This window comes from Pongo pygmaeus, chromosome 12 (assembly GCF_028885625.2).
Source record: "Pongo pygmaeus isolate AG05252 chromosome 12, NHGRI_mPonPyg2-v2.0_pri, whole genome shotgun sequence".
Lineage (NCBI taxonomy): Eukaryota > Metazoa > Chordata > Mammalia > Primates > Hominidae > Pongo > Pongo pygmaeus.
The window spans coordinates 104838366-104856292 of NC_072385.2; the positions used below are offsets into that span (position 1 = coordinate 104838366).

The following is a 17927-nucleotide window of genomic DNA, read 5'->3' on the forward strand; positions in this document are numbered from 1 at the left end:
AGGAATTTACTTCATAAAACAGGTTTGCAAAAGCACAATCCTTGAAGCAAAAAAAATTGTATGACTTGACTGCATCACAATTAAGGGTTCTGTTAAGAATACCATAGAAAAAATTAACAGATGGCTGACAAATTGGAAGAAGACATGTGGTATGTTCAAAAGCAACTAGGGATTAATATCTGAAATGCATGAGGAACTTTTCACAAATCAAAAAGAAGTCAATATAAAATATTTTTAAAGGCCAATATAAAAATGAGAAAAGTATAAGAATAGGCAATTCACAGAAGGAAAATCCAGAATGGCAAGCAAGCATTAAAGAGATGCTCAACCCCACTCGTAATCAGAGAGTGGGAATATAAAGAGTGTGACACACCCCATAGCCACCAATATGCTGGTCTATGTTTTAAAACCAGCTCCCCAGGGAAGGAAAAATCCTAATGTACAGTGTTTGCCAATTTCCATGGTGCAAATACTCTGGGCACTGCCAGTTTCCAGCTACCAGTGTAGCTTGAGGTCACTGAACAAGAAGTTGGGAAGAAATGTCCTTTATTAGCTCTCTTGAACTGTTTGCAACACACCACTGCTTTACCCACCAGCATGGCAAAAATCAGAAAGATAATCCCAAATATTGGCAAAGATGTGGGAAAATAGGAATCCTCATGCACTGCTGATGGAAATTTAAACTGGTAAATATATTCTGCAGATCAATCTGGCAGTGTTTAGTGAAAAAAATTAGCAGTATGCTTTATGACTCAGCAATCACTCTCCTGGATATGTCTCAGAGAAACCCTTACAATGGTTCTATAAGCACCTTCTTCATGCAGTTTCCAGAAAGTGGATTTCTCCTTCACTAGGTGACCTTATTCAGTCTATGGCTTTAAATATTGGCCAGGCATAGTGGCTTACGCCTGTAATCCCAGCACTTTCAGTGGCCAAGGCAGGATCACTTGAGGCCAGGGGTTCAAGACCAACCTGGCCAACATGGTGAAACCCCGTCTCTACTAAAAATACAAAAATTAGCCGGGCATGGTGGTGTGCACCTGTGGTCCCAGCTACTTGGGAGGCTGAGGCAGGAGAATTGCTGGAACCCGGGAGGTGGAGGTTACAGTGAGCTGAGATCATGCCACTGCACTCCAGCCTAGGGGACAGGTGAGACTCCATCTCAAATAATAAAAATAAATAAACAAATATCATCTCTGTTTTCATGATTCCCAAATTTCTATCTCCAGCCCTGAACCTCAGATGTATACCCAACTGCCTACTCAACATCCATTCTACAGCATACATGACATATCACAAATAGAACATGTTCAAAATGGAACCCTTCCCCATAACCTTCCCTATGTCAGTAAATGGCAACTCTATTCTTCTTTTTGCTTACTGGAGTCATCCTTTCTTCCTATCGTATTTCTGGATTCTCCAAACCAAACTCCCTGTCTTCATTCATCAAAAAGTTTATGATATCATTTATTGAGTAAATTCACGTACCATAGAAATCCTTACAAATCAGTAGCCTCTGGAGACGCCAGGAACCTCCTACTGCTTCTACCTGGGCTTGCCCTCCTCTAATCCATTTCCTTTGTCAAGGTTGCTGGTGGGGACTGCCTGCTGAAGTAGACCACAAAATGAAGAGGATGCCATTGAGCCGCACGAGACTTATTATCTGAATGGGGCTTCTCATTCCTGGTTGTACATTAGAATCACCTGGACATCTTTTGCAAAATAAACCCTAAAGACCTCCTCAGATATTTCCATTCGGTTGATCTAGTTTAGTTCCATGCTATTCTATGTTTACTCCTTTTTTTTTTTTTCCCCCCCCAGACAGAATCTTGTTCTGTCACCCAGGCTGGAATGCAGTGGCACGATCTCAGCTCACTGCAACCTCCACCTCCTCGGTTCAAGCGATTCTCCTGCCTCAGCCTACCGAGTAGCCGGGATTACTGATGCACACCACCATAGCTGGCTAATTTTTGTATTTTTAGTAGAGAGGGGGTTTCGCTATGACGGCCAGGCTGGTCTTGAACTCTTGACCTCAAGTGATCCGCCCACCTCGGCCTCCCAAACTGCTGGTTTACAGGCATAAGCTATCATGCCGGCCCTATTCTATAAATTTATTTTCCCTTTTCTTAGCCCTAGTTCCTGAGAAGACACTAACAAAGGAATTTGCATGTTCCTACATGGGGCACTGCTCCCCAGACCCTCCAGTTGCTGCCACTCTCAGACACCACATGATGCAAAGTCTTCTTTATAATTACAGCTAGATTGGAGGCATATGTTCTAGTGCTCTATAACTCTGTAGGATAACTATAGTTAACAATAATATATTATATGGTTTCAAATAGCTACAAGGAGGATATTGAATGTTCTCAACACAAAGAAACAAATGTGTGAGATGATGGATATGCTAATGACGTGATCTGATCACTATACATTATATGTGTTGCAACATCACTGTGTACCTCATGAATATATGCAATTATTATGTATTTTTATTTTTTTAAAAAAAATTTAAGTCTTCTTAAAGCCTACATAAAGGAAGATGGAACAAAAGGAATGTTACATGGCATTAGGATGAAAACTGCCACTGAGGCACAAGAACTAAGTTTTGGATACCAGCCACCCCCCAAGTTTTTGGCCAATAAGACACCTCCAGAAGCATCTTTGGCACACAAAAATAGCACAAGCCAGTTTCCATGAAGATGTCAGTCCAACAATCTCCCCAGCACATGCCTCTGAAACTGACTCTGACCAAGCCTCTAGAAATAACTATTATTTTATAGAAAATGTAACGCATAATAAAAATCATTTTTTTAAAAACACCATGAGGATGCAATCATCCAACGCCAAAACGTGGGAATTTCTACAGAACAAATAACCCAATTCTGACAACCAAAAAATGGCTGAGGGGAATGGTTATAGACCAGAAGAGACATAAGAGCTCCATCCACAGCCTGCAATGTCCAGACTTTCTTTGGATCTGGATTCAGACAAACAAATGTGAAAATATTCCTGAGACAAATGGGGGAAATTTAGCCTAGACTGGATGTTAAATTATATTTTACAATTGTGTTAATTTTGGGAGGTATAATGATCATGACATGATGGTCATGTTTCTATTAAAAATTCTTGTCTGTTAGACATCCATACTGAAGTATGTATGAAAAATGTTTGAGGTCTGGGATTTGCTTTAAAGTGCTCCCTTAAAAATAAGTGTGTGGTGGAGGGATAGATGTAAAAAGAATAAAATATTGATAATTATTAAAGCTGAATGGTGGGTACAGTAGTCTTCTCTTATCGGCAGTTTCACTTTCTGTGGTTTTAGTTAGCTGCCATCCACCACGGTCTGAAAATATTAAGTGGAAAATTCCAGAAGTTTTAAATTGCACACCATTCTGAGTAGCATGATGAAATCTCACGCCATCCTGCCCCATCCCGTCTGGGATCTGAATCATCCCATTGTCCAGGGCCTCCATACTGTACATGCTCTTTATCCATTAGTCACTTAGTAGCCAGCCCGGTGATCAGATCGACTGTCAAGCCATCCAGTGCTTGTGTTCAAGTAGCCCGTTTCACTTAATGATGGCCACAAAGCACAAAAGTAGTGATGCTGATATAAGTGTTATATTTCATCATTAGTTGTTATTAATCTCTTACTGTGCCTAATTTACAAATTAAACTTTATCATAGGTATGCAAGTTTAGGAAAATACATAGTACATATAGGATTTGATTCAGGCATCCACCGGGAATCTTAGAACATATCCCCTGTGGATAAAGAGGTGGGGAACTAATGTATATTATTCTTTCTTCTTTTATAGGAATTTGAAATGTTTTCCATAATAGAAAGCTTTAAAAAAAAAAAAAAAAAGAAAGAAACTCCAAGAGGGCAGGAATTGTAGTCTATTTCTATCACTGCTATATCCCAAGTACCTAGAATAGTATCTAGCACATAGTACTAATTCAATAAATGTGTGTTGATTAAATGGGCCAGGCTTTTTCAAGATTTCAGTCTCAGAGTCAGGTGCAGCAGCATGTGCTTGTAGTCTCAGCTACTTGGGAGGCTGAGGCAGGAGGCTCGCTTGAGCCCAGGAGATAGAGGATGCAGTGAGCTGTGACTGTGCCTGTGAATGGCCACTGCACTCCAGCCTGGGCAGCATAGTGAGACCCCATCTCTAAAAAACAATTTCAGTCTCAGCCAGGCGTGGTGGCTCATGCCTATAATCCCAGAACTTTGGGAGGTTGAGGCAGGTGGATCACAACATCAGGAGTTTGAGACCAGCCTGACCAACATGGTGAAACCCCGTCTCTACTAAAAAATACAAAAAAATTAGCCGGGCAAGGTAGCAGGCACCTGTAGTCCCAGCTACTTGGGAGGCTGAGGCAGGAGAATGGCATGAACCCGGGAGGCAGAGCTTGCAGTGAGCCAATATCACACCACTGCACTCCAGCCTGGGCGACAGAGTGAGACTCCATCTCAAAAAAAAAAAAAATACTATCATGTCCCAGGAATTTAGAAATCACAGAAGCTGCCTTTTTATCACATGCACACACACACACAGGAAAATCTGAGGCGTTTACATATTGCTAAAGTACCACTGAGTTGTCTTTCCGGCAGCTGTTTACAAAACCAATCCACTCTTATCCCAGTTGGCTGTATACCATCAGAAGCTTTAATAACATCTTGATTGGGGTTGAGAAAATGTCAGACCCACTGGAGCTGCCACAGAGTAGGTAGAAAGCAGCTTGCACCTTGTCAACAATGGATCAAATGACTCTCCTCGCCAAAGAAAGCCACTGACAGACTAATTAGCTGGTACTGAGTCATGAGAAAGTCTCCTTTGTGACAAAAGCAGCATTCATAATAAGATTGTTCCTGACATTCCCCCACCTAACCATATTTGAAACAGCAGGGGATAGTTAAGGTAAAAAATAAGTGAGAATTGTTTTTTAATTCATATAGAGTTCAACACAAGAAGAATAAGCTATTGTCTAACTTTTTAAGGCCCATCAAAATATATCATGCAATATCTTTATCATCAAGATCATCACAACCAGAAGGCACTGGGTGGCACTTACAAGGACAACAGTTTGCATACTGACCCATCAAATCATCAGCAATATGTTGAGTGCCTTCTACTTGAAAAGCAGTATGGAAGCTGGAATCAAGTGCAAGATTCACTCCTTGTTTCCTAGTAAAATAGAGAGTGCCATGGTTGCAAGCATGGGGAACCTGAATTGAAACCCCAGAATCACCTCTCTCTGCAACCCTAGCAAGTCACTTAACCTCCCTGAGCCTCAGTTGGTTCCTCTGTAAAGTGAGATAAAGAATACCTGCCTCCAAGTGTCATACAAGCCTGACTCAAAGTGAGTGCTAAATGAATAGCTGTGATCATAAGACACAAGCATGAGAACAGAAACCACCCACCCACCAAAGAACAGTGCCAGAACTCAGGATTTCTCAAGATGGAAGCACATTGCAGGATGGGGTGATCAGGAAAGTCTTCAAGGGAAAGACATATTTTGAGCTAAGTGAGAAGGGTAATGAGATCTAGTTATGGAAATAAGGAGCTAGCATTTACTGAGTACTTAAACTATGTGATGTGCGTTGTTCTAAGTACTTTCATTCTTTGACTCCTATAAGATAAGTATCATTTTGATTTTTTTTCCAGTTGGAGAAATCAGGTCATAGAGCAGTTAAGTAACTTATCCAAGATCACATAGTAAATAGAAGAACCAAGATTTCAGCCTATGCAGTCTAGATCCAAAGATTAAATGCTCCATCTGAAAAAAAAAAAAAATAAAGATTAAATGCTAAACCATGATACCTTGCAAGAGAAAAGTCTTAAGAGGCAGAAAAGTTCAGTGTGTATTTAGATGATGGTAATCGAAGAGCCTGTGTCAGTCCTTTCAGGCTGCTGTCATGGAATACCACAGACAAAGTGGCTTATAAACAACAGAGATTTATTTCTCATGGTTCTAGACTCTAGGAAGCCCAAGATCAAGGCACTGGCAGATTCAGTGGCTGGCAGGGGCCCTCTGCCTGGTTCATAGACAGCCATTTTTCAGTGTAGCCTCACATGGGGGAAGGAAAAAGGAGTTCTCTGAGGTCTCCTTTATAAAGACAATTAATTCCAAAGGCCTCACCTCCAAAAATCCCTCACAATGGGGACTAGGTTTCAACATGATTTGGGGGTACATAAACATTTAGTCCCTAGCAGTCTAGCTGGAGCAGACCCGTGGTAAGACACTGGTAGGAGATGAGCTGCAAAGGCAGGTTGGAGCCAGACTAGGCCAGGAATGGCCTTGAATGTTACACTGAGATGGAGAGGCTGCCCTCTGGAGACAAGGAAAAGCCAGCATGGGTTTCTAAAGAGAGAAAGACTGAGGAGTCTGTCAGCACGGTTCAAAATGGAAACTCCTGCCTAACCTTTGTGCCCTATGTCTGTTACATTCTCTTAAAGAAAAAACCTGAACATTAAAAGCATATAAAAAACTTCAAGCACTTTGAAGTAAGATGTAGCAACAGAAAAGACAGTTACCTTGAGATTCTTTTACCAATTCAACTTAGATTTCTTTAAAATAGCAAATGATTGTTTACAGATGACTTCTCCACATACAGCTTAGTTCTTACATTTAATGTGTGCTCAATACCAGCCTGCATTTAAAATGAAGTTGAGACAAGTTAGCCACACACCCTTGGGGGATGGAAATCTGTCATTTCTGCCTTTCCTATCACACCTCATTAAACACATTGCAGCCTAACAATAACACCCACAAATCATCATTTTAACCACTTGGTTATTATATAATAATGTAATAATATATAATCTTTTGGATATGTGCCCATTGGACAAAAGCAGAGTCCCAGCAAAGAAACAACAGCCACACAGCTTCCGAGGGTGCTGTCCCATCCAGCAAGGTGCTGACTGGCTTGCCACCCACTTGCACCCCGCTCCTCCTAGCACCCTGGCTTCTGTTTCTCCAGTCTCACCCATACCCTAACTCAGACTTCACAGCAGGATGCCTCTCAAGGCTCAGCTTGTCAAGTGATACACCACACACCTACCTACCAGGGAGCTGCATTTTCAGCAATTTAGAGGCATTGTTGCTCATAGCAATTGCCTAGCATCTTTGCAGGCAGAATCCAGTGGCATCATGAAAACATGTCTGCCTCTATTGCAAAGACTTCCAGTCATACTCAGGTCTCAGCTGAATCTGAGACTGGCCACTCCCAAGCATGAGCTCCACACAGTCCTCAGCTCCTACAATCCAAAGAGACCCCAGAGGCTGGGCGTGGTGGCTCACGCCTGTAATCCCAGCACTTTGGGAGGCGAGGCAGGTGGATCACTTAAGCACAGGAGTTCGAGACGAGCCTGGGCCACATAGCAAAACTCTGTCACTATAAAAAATACAAAAAATAAAATAAAATTAGCTGGGCATAGTGGCCTGTGTCTGTAGTCCCAGCTACTCAGGAGGTTGAGGCTGGAGGATCACTTGAGCCCAGGAGGTGGAGGTTGCTGTAAGACAAGATCTCACCACTGCACTCCAGCCTGGGTGACAGAGACCCTGTCTCAAAACAAAAGCAAAAACAAACAAAAACAAAGAGACCCTAGAAAAGAGATTTGGTCTGTGAAGGAACTTCCTACTCCTGACTTGTCAAGCACTTACTAAGTAATTCTTAGCATGAGTAAATACCATAAGACGTGTCCCTTTCCTTAGGGAATCCATAGTCTAGCTGAGAGAACACAATTAAAACCCATGAAAAATGAGAAGTAAGATAGAATCCCAATGTTAAAGTCAGATGTTTAGGGCTTGCCCAGGACTGAGGGGGTTCCTGGGATGTGGGACTCAGTTTAAAAACAGAGCAGTGCTGACGGGGTGTGGTGGCTCACACCTGTAATCCCAGAACTTTGGGAGTCCAAGGCAAGTGGATCAGGAGTTTGAGACCAGCCTAGCCAACATAGTGAAACCCTGTGTCTACTAAAAATAAAAAAAAATTAGCTGGGCATGGTGGTGGGCACCTGTAATCTCAGCTACTCTGGAGTCTGACGCAGGAGAATAGCTTGAACCCAGGAGGCGGAAGTTGCAGTGAGCTGAGATCATGCCATTGCACTCCAGCCTGGGCAACAGGAGCAAAACTCCATCTCAAAAAATAAACAAAAACAAGAACAACAACAAAAAAACAGAGCAGTGCCATGAAAATTGAAACAAGTTGGTCACCCTACAGACAGATCAACATTCAAGTTCTTAATTAGCTTTGGAACCTTAAATAAATAAAATAACCTCTCAAAGACTCAGCTCCCTCATTTATGAAATGGGTATTCTAGTAGTACCTACTTTGTCATGAATCTTATAAGAACGTAAGTTATGGTATGAAAAGACTTCAGCACAGTGCCTGATGTTGAATAATTGCTCAATAAGTGTTAATATTGTATATATAATTAATAAGTATAAGATAGCATAGAATGAAATACTGAATTAAAGACTAAATTGGGTGTTTTAGAAACTAAAAAAAGATCAGAGAAAATTGGGTCATTAAGAACAGGCTTTGTAGACATAAGGTTGACAGGTAAAATATAGGTTGTCTAAGTTTAAATTTTATATAAATAATAAGTAATTTTTAGTATATGTCCTATATTTTTAAACATTTTTTATCTATCTGAAATTAAAATTTAACCAACTATCTGATATTTTATATGCTCAAAGTGGCAACCCTGTATAGAGAAGGTAGAACTTAAATGGTTTTTTGGAGGGAGAAGGAGGAAAAAATGCCAGGCCCAGGGGTAAAATGAGCAACAGCGGACTAAGGCACAAGACAGGCTGGTAGGTTTTGAGAGGAAACATCTTGAAATCCAGGCCCAAGAGTCCAGACTTGATGCAGGATATATGGGGGAGTTTCAGGGAAGGTGCTGAGGTCCTGGGGCAGGGTGGGAACCAAAAGGAAGTGGTGCGCCAGGCGCAGTGGCTCACACCTGTAATCCCAGCACTTTGGGAGGCCAAGGTGGGCAGATCACTTGAGTTCGTGACCAGCCTGGCCAACATGGCGAAACCCTGTCTCTACTGAAAATACCAAAATTAGCTGGGCGTGGTGGTGGGCACTGGTAATCCCAGCTACTCAGGAGGCTAAGGCAGGAGAATCACTTGAACCCGGGAGGCAGAGGTTGCAGTGAGCTGAGATGGCACCACTGCACTCCAGCCTGGGCGAGAGTGAGACTCTGTCTCAAAAAAAAAAGGAAGTGGTGTGGTGCTTCAGAGAAGGGATGAGACACTTTGTGTGGGAAAAGAATGGATCTAAGCTGCCTCTGATGTTTTGAACGCAGTGACTGTGAGAGGGACAAGAGCCAGGGAGTTTGTGGCTGCTCTTGTAGTCAAGTGGGCAACCTGAACTCAGGTGGCAACAGTAGGAGTGGGGGCAAAAAAACAACAGAGAAGGGGCGGATGCCTAGAGAGATTGTGAAGGCAGGTGATGTTTGTGGGGCAGGTGTGACCAAAGTTGTGTGTATGTCCTTTCACTAACAAAACTTTCTCGTGTCCCTGCAGTCTCATTGATGACCTGAATAAGCAATTCCATGTAAATCTAGAGAGGTCTGTTAAGATAAGTTAACTAAGACCAAGAAAGAAAAATAGGGTATTTTATGCCCTCCTTGCTCTTCCCCTAGTAGTGAGAAGAGATTAAAGCAATAGGGTTCATTCAGTTCCCTCATTGCTTTCCTCCCTTCTTAGAGACCCCACAGGGTTTTCCTGACCACCAAATATGACAAAGGCCTTCAAGGAGAGTGAGTTCAACCCAGGAAAGGGGCCTGGAGAACTCAGGACAATTTCCCTGTAGGGTCCCTATTGCTATTTGTGACCTCCTAAGCTGTCTGCTTTCCTCCTATGTGCACACACAAAATTCTATCCTTGTAGCAAATGAAAAAGCCGTGGTCCCATTTGGTAGCTCTCCCCCAGAAGCAGTGCTTCTCCTCGGCATGAGCCTTTAATTTTGATTCAGAGAAGCAAACGGTGCAGAGTATCTGGCTTGAGATATATGTGAAGCCAAAAACCAATGGTCCCGGGAAAACCAGATCCTAAAGATCTGCTCAGAAACTCAACTCTAAGCCCCTTATCAAGTTTTGATTCCTCACAGCAACATGAAAGACTGTGATGGTTAATACTGAGTGTCAACTTGATTGGATTAAAGGATGCAAAGTATTGTTCCTGGGTGTGTCGGTGAGGGTGTTGTCAAAGGAGATTAACATTTGAGTCCGTGGGCTAGGAGAGGCAGACACACCCTCAATCCCGGTGGGCACCATCTAATAACCTGCCAGCACGGCCAGGATAAAAGCAGGCAGAAGAACATGGAAAGACTAGACTGGCTAAGTTTTCTGGGCTCCATCATTCCCCCTCATGCTGGATGCTTCCTGCCCTTGAACATTAGACTCCAGGTTCTTCAGCTTTTGGATTCTTGGACTTACAGCAGTGATTTGCCAGGGGCTCTTGGGCCTTCGGCTACAGACTGAAGGCTGTACTATCGGCTTCCCTACTTTTTTTTAAAATTTTTCTTTTTTTTTGGGAAAAAAAAAAAGCCTGTTGCCCAGGCTGGACGGCAGTGGCACAATCTCGGCTCACTGCAACCTCTGCCTCCCGGGTTCAAGCGATTATCTTGCCTCAGCCTCCCAGGTAGCTGGGATTATAGGCACGCACCACCACGCCTGGCTAATTTTTGTATTTTTAGTAGAGACAGGGTTTTACCATGTTGGCCATGCTGGTCTCAAACTCCTACTTCAGGTGATCCGCCTGCCTCGGCCTCCCAAAGTGCTGAATTAGAGGCATGAACCACTGCACCTGGGCAGCTTCCCTACTTTTGAGATTTTGGGACTCGGACTGGCTTCCTTGCTCCTCAGCTTGCAGGCTGTCTATTGTGATCATGTGAGTCAACTCTCCTAATAAACTCCCCTTCATTTATACATCTATCCTATTAGTTCTGTCCCTCTAAAGCACCCTAATACAATGACCCTGTCCTGTTTGCTCTTCAAAGTCACTTCCTACCTCTGCCCAATGTGATGTGTGCTAAAGCCCCTCCCTCTAACATTCTTGCCTCTGTGACCTTGCACAGGCCTTTCCTTCTGCTTGGACTTTGCCTATAATCTACCTGCACCTATCCCATTCCTACCTCATTTCCAGAGCCTTCCTCCTTGCTCAGGAGGACACACCTTAAAACCAAATTGTACACTATCTTGTATTAATGGCTCAGATGACAGCATTTTTTTCCCGCCTTCTCAGTGGGATTGTGAACTTCATGGGAATAGGGAACATTTCTTGTGCATGTCTAAAAGCACTCATAACCTACTTACTGCACTAAACTTAAATTTTAAATTTGCAACAAATGTATCACACTAATGGAAGATATTAACAGTAGAGGAAACTGTTGGGGGGCACACAGGGATTCTCCATACTGTCACCTCGATTTTCTATAAACTTAAAAAAAGTCTATTAATTTTTAAAATATTTAATTTCATATTTTTTCCCAAGCCCTGAGTATTTTCTCTTTCAAGAAACAGAAGAAATCAATGAAAGAAAAAGGCAAAGAGGGGATTTAAAAGGTAGACTGATATACAAAAGTCAATTGTGGCCAGGCATGGTGGCTCATGCCTGTAATCCCAGAATTTTGGGAGGCCACGGTGGGCAGATCACTTGAGCTCAGAAGTTCGAGACCAGCCTGAGCAACATGGTGAAAACCCTGTCTCTACAAAAAATACAAAAATTAGCCAATATCATAACTTGTCTCAAAATAAATAAATAGGTTAAAATTTGAAATAAAATAAAATTTTAAGTCAATTGCTTTCCTATATACCAGCAGTAAACAATGGGAATTTGAAATTTAAAACACAATACCATTTACATTAGCATCAAAAAGAGAGAGAGAGTTATGTATAAATCTAACAAAACATATGCAAAATGTATATAAGGAAAATGATAAAATTCTGATAAAATAAATCAAAGAAAATCTAAATAAATGGAGAGATATTTCATGTTTGTGGATCAGAAGACTCAATAATGTTAAAATGACAGTTCTTCCCAGCGTGATCTGTAGATTCAGCACAATCCCAATCAAAATTCCAGCAAATTATTTTGTACATGTTGACAAACTGATTCTGAAGTTTCCATGGAAAGGCAAAAGATCCCAAATAGCTAACACAATCTTAAAGAACAAAGTCAGAGGATTGACACTACAGGCTTAAAGATACACTACAAAGCTACAGCCATCAAGACTGCGGAATTGGCAGAAGAATACACAAATAAATCAATGAAATCTAACAGAGGGCTCAGAAATATACTCACTCAAATATAGTCCACTGATAAGACAGGAGCAAAGACAATTCAATGGAAAAAAAGGATAGTCTTTTAAATAAATGGCCCTAGAACAAGTGGACAACCACATATGAATAAATGAATCCAGACACAGATCTTACACCTTTTACAAAAATTAACTCAAAATGGATCATGGACATAAATGTAAAATTCAAAACTGTAAAACATCTAGAAGATAACATAGGAGAAAATCTAAGTGACCTTGGGTTTGCTGATGACTTTTTAGATACAACACCAAAGGCATAATTCATGAAAGAAAAATTAACAAGTTGAACTTCATTATATTTTTTCAATTCTGTTCTGTGAAAAATCCTGTTAAGACAATGAAAAGATAAGCCACACACTAGGAGAAAATCTTTGCAAAACACATATCTGCTAAAGACTGTTATCCAAAATATACACGGCTTAAAATTTAATAAAAAGAAAATTCAATTTTTTAAATGGGCAAAAGATCTGAACAGACACCTCACAAAAGAATATATACAGATAGCAAATAAGCATGTGAAAAGATGCTAACATCATATGTCATTAGGGAGCTGCAGATTAAAACAACCATGAGATACCACTACACACCTATTAGAATGGCTAAAATCCTAAACACCAACACCACCAAATGCTGGTGAGGATGTGGAGCACAGGAACTTTCATTCATTGCTGGTGGGAATGCAAAATTATAAGGCCACTTTGGAACATCACTTGGCAGTTCTTACAAAGCTAAGCATAGTCTTACCATATGATCTAACAATCATGCTCCTAGGCATTTACCCAAGTGATATGAAAACTTATGTCCACATGAGAACCCATACATGAATGTTAGTAGGAGCTTTATTCATAATTGCCAAAATTGGAAACAACCAAGACATTCTTCAATAGGTGAATGGATAAACAAACCATAGAACCTCTATACAAGGGAATATTATTCAGCGATAAAAAGTAATGAGCTATCAGGCCACGAACAAACGGAGAAAACTTAAGTGCGTATTGTTAAGTGAAGAAGCTAGTCTGAAAAAGCTGCGTGAAACTATGGAGACTGTAAAATGATCAGTGGTTGTCAGGGCTGGGAGAGAGCAGGAAGGATGACCAGATGGAGCACAAGAGACTTTTAAGGGCAGTGAAACTATTCTGTATGATACCGTAAGGGTGGGTATATGACATTACGCATTTGTCAAAACCCATCGAATGTAAAACACAAAAGTGAATCCTAATGTAAACCACGGGCTTCAGTCCATAATAATGTAGCAATAGCTATTCATTGATTCTAAGAAGGAAAAAAAGTCAATTGTGAAGCATTTTTAATACTCCTTTTAGGTTTGGAGTGCTGAACTGACTTTCTGATCATTCTATTACGTACAAAAGGTTGCATTCCTGTAAAATATGTCAAAGTTGCCTCATTATATATCCAGTTACTGAAACCCACACACATCTGTCTAAAATAATGCTACGCTGTGTTCAGGATACTCACCTCTGCCTTAGCAGAAATGAGTTTAATCAGAGGGCTGCGTGGACAGGAGATTGGTTTTCTAGTGAGACTTACCCAAACCATGTGACTGTCTTCTCAGTGTCATGTAGAAAAAGAATTTTCAGTCCCTCATGGGTCTTTCTCAGCAAGAGTACAGATTGTTCAGCGTGTTGGTTGGGAGTGCATGGAAATAGGTGTTTTCATACTGCACTCCCTGAGGCCCCTATGCAGATCCACTTACAGAAAGCCTGGTGGTGGTGGCAGGCTTCAGCAGGCCTCCCTTAGAGTCCTCCTTTGAGAGCACCAGCCAGCGTCCCCACAGGCAGCACATACACAATAATGGCATTGCGGAGGTGCTACGGAGACCAGATTTAAAGGGCCGGACACTATTAATTATGACCCTTCACCTACCTCATAGGCTGCCAGCAGCAATAGCAGAGGAAGAAGAAACATAAATGGGGCCTGGACTTTCACTTCACAGCAAAGCAGCCCAGGAAGTTTGAGGAGACTCTCTCAGAGTCACTGCCAAGTCGTTAAGGACCTGGGTCACCCTGCATCCCCATCTGGGGCTCCTTCTATATCAGTTTTCCTGAAGCTTAGTCCAACTTCTTGAAGTGGGCCAAGAAAAGGCTGTTTCCAGAATTGGATGTTGCATCTCTAAAACACAAGCTTCACTGATGTTGTGGAGTCTATGAGACACAAACTTTATCTCGTATCATGGAATCCGGAATGGTAGGAAGAGAGGGAGGGAGCAAGCAGCCCATCAGAGGTCACAAAGCATCTTTGGGTGCCGGGAGTGGTCACTACCAGAGGCTCAGCTTAGGAGGGCAAAACACTTCCCATCTTTGCCCAAATTGCCGCATCACCCAGGGCAAGGCTGCAGGGGTTTCTTTGACTAATGAGAGACCTGTGGTCCCAGTGTGTTTTGAAATCGTGCTCTCTAACATGCTCTGAGGAACAGAGGAGGTCAGTACAAATTGCTGGTCTTTGTTGATTTTCTCTTCTGCAAACATATCAGCCATCACTTCACACCCAAGGAAAGAACTGCTGTCCAATGCCAGGCCCAGAGCTTCATGGTTTGTGGCAAGTCTTTGGAAAGATAAAGTCTAACTTCATTCATTTTAATTGAAAATACCCCATGGTGGCATTTTTTCTGGTCTCCCTACTAAAAAAGTGAGCATGACACACAAAACATGGTGCATGGCTCTAGCTCTTAATAAATTCCAAGCCTTTTTGACAAAACCATTACTGTGTAGTTTCTAGGAGGAAGCTGCTCCCACTAAAAAAAAAAAAAAAAAAAAAAAAAAGAAAGAAAGAAAATTCCAGTTATTAGGGTCATATATCTGTTTTTTGTTTCTCTCTTTTTTTTGAGACGGAGTCTTGCTCTATTACCCAGGCTGGAATGCAGTGGCACAATCTCAGCTCACTACAACCTCCGCCTCCCTGGTTCAAGCAATTCTCCTGCCTCAGCCTCCTGAGTAGCTGGGACTACAGGCATGCACCACCATGCCTGGCTAATTTTTTGTATTTTTAGTAGAGACGGGGTTTCACCATGTTGGCCAGACTGGTCTTGAACTCCTGACAAGGTCATATGTCTATTTAAAAATAAAAAGTATTGGGTTAATGGCATTAAAGAACATTTAAGAAATTGAGGAGGTATCACTCTGTGGAGCACATCCAGGTGAGGGGAGCCTTGGAGCCTCTGGGACTTTCTTCAAACAGGAAACCATTGGCTAGAAGCTGGGGAGATCAGAGTCTCTATTGAAATACCACTGCTGACAGAATAGAAGCTGCCTATGATGAGTGACTTCTCCCTGCCCTCTTTCAATATGAACGTGAATTCTCAGTCATTGTCTTCCTAATAGAAATCCTTAACCTAGAAGTGTTCACTCCTGGCTTTAAAAGGAATAGCCAACCCCTTAGTACCCAGAATTTTCTATAGGTTATCATTTTTTTTTCACATCTATAGCAATAATTACTATTTATACTGAAGATCCTAAAGAGCTGAAAGATCTCAAAGTACAACCAGAATCATGTACAAAAGACTCTGGAACCTGTACTACAGTAAGCAAGCATGTCACCTGAGAAATCATTAGTCTTGCTCACTCAGGGCTCTTGACTCAGCTGTGTGAAGAAAACGTGCTGTTTGGAGCACACATGTTCACATGGCCCACTCCCTATGTTCATGCAGATGGCATAGAGCTTTGCTATACAGCATATAACCGTCTCCAAAGCATCAGCCAAGAACACTAGGAGATGCAGCAGTTAATTAGGAAAGTGTTTAATAAAAGTATGATTTTCAAGGGTGTGGGCAAAGTTTAGGGAAACCCTCAGAAAAGGGGCAGTACTTTGGGGCAGTATTAAAAGTATGTTACTACCCTAGCCTGAAAGAAAGAGAGAGAGTGATTTTTGGAGCCCAGAGAAGGTGACTGTATGGAATGGGGTTGCCTGATAGGTGCTGTGGTCCTCTGGAGAGGGCTGCAGCCAGCCCGTGGGGACTGGCAGGGAGGACAGAGGAATCAGTATCCTGACTTGTTACAGTAGGTAGCTGGTCAGGCATGAGCAGGGCAGAAGAGGCCTCCACCTGACCAAGAATGTCAGGCAACCATCAGGTGATGGTCAGGCGGTTGTTATCTGTCTGTCTAAAATAATAATTAGTCACAGCCAGCACCAGGGAAAGGAAGTCTCCCTACAGATAGAAAAACCTGAAACTGGTGATCAGCCGCTTCCTGATAAGATCTCAGGAGATGGGCAAGTGGGCTCCAGCATGGGCAATAAGAGGCAAAAGGGCAGCGTTTAACTGATATAAGACTTTCCAGGGACATCCCGCAGGCAGAGGGAAGAATGCCTCAAGTGAGCACGCGTACAACTCCGGTAAACACTGCACATGCCGACCTCCCAAGTGCTAGCAGGACACCATGCATACGGGCAGCTCACCCCAAGGGAAGAGTCAAGGGAAAAGGGACGCAAGATGTTGGAAGTATGCCAACATATAAAACCCTTAGTCCAAGGTCAAAGGGGACACTGTCCTCCAAGATGCCAACTTGGCCCTCTTCCAAGAATACTTTCTTTTTCGTTCCTGCTCTAAAGCTTTTTGTTTTTGAGATGGAGTCTCACTCTGTCACCCAAGCTGGAGTGCAGTGGCACAATCTCAGCTCACTGCAGTCTCCGCCTCCCAGGTTTAAGTGATTCTCCTGCCTCAGCCTCCCAAGTAGCTGGGAATAGGCGCCTGCCACCATGCCCAGCTAATTTTTTGTAGTTTTAGTAGAGATGAAGTTTCACCATGTTAGCCAGGATGGTTTTGAGCTCCTGACCTCGTGATCCTCCCGCCTCGGCCTCCCAAACGGCTGGGATTACAGGTGTGAGCCACCGTGCCCCGCCAGCTCCAAAGCTTTTTAATAAACTTTCACTCTGCCCTAAAACTTGCCTTGGTGTCTTTTTCTACCTTATGCCCCTCAGTCGAATCCTTTTTTCTGAGGAGGCAAGAACTAAGGTTGCTGCAGACCCATACAGATTCGCCACCGGTAACTTGGATATCTTCCACTGCCAACAAACTCACTCTCTTCCTCTGATTTCTTGCCAATGCCTCTTAAGGGCAGGAGCCCCAGCGATGCCATGAACAGGGATATGCCTCCCAGAAGAAGTGTGGGGAGGTGGGGACAGTGGTCTGCAGGGGCAGGCAGAAGATATCCAGCACTACCTGCAATTTCTTACTTTCCCTCTTTTGGTCATAGGTTTATAACCTGGCCTAGGCGTCTTCAGAACCCTGAAAAATGTGCTCTTTCCACCTCACAAGGCTTGGTTCTGCTTTCTGACAGCAAGAGAACATTGCAAAGAGAAATGTGAATGGGTTTCATCATGATTTCTGATGATAAGACATTGTGTTGACCTCTTGAGGTACAGCCACAGATCAGGTAATAACTTGGAAGAACAGCACATAATGATCCCTTGGTCTATTCTTGAGATTTGACTGACACCTGGCCACCTGTAATTATTGGAGCCAGTACAAATTTCACAGTCACTGACTTGAGTGTGCAAAAATATAATTTTCTCTATTCTTTTATACTTGAGTGTAATTTCTGCCTTGAGCCTCCATTCTGCCTCAGAGAAAATTTAAT

The 17927-nt window shown here is 42.4% G+C and overlaps 1 protein-coding gene across 1 annotated transcript in view; it reads right to left on the reverse strand.

The window, feature by feature from the left end:
- The window catches only part of CLIP4 (CAP-Gly domain containing linker protein family member 4), an 84997-nt gene extending 70841 nt beyond the window's left edge, over positions 1-14156 (reverse strand). Inside the window, exon 1 of the mRNA XM_054476641.1 lies at positions 13885-14156. Coding sequence (XP_054332616.1) covers positions 13885-13915 — 31 coding nt within the window. The 5' untranslated portion in view covers positions 13916-14156. The remainder of the gene's footprint in view (positions 1-13884) is intronic.
- Between the last annotated feature and the right edge of the window lie 3771 nt (positions 14157-17927).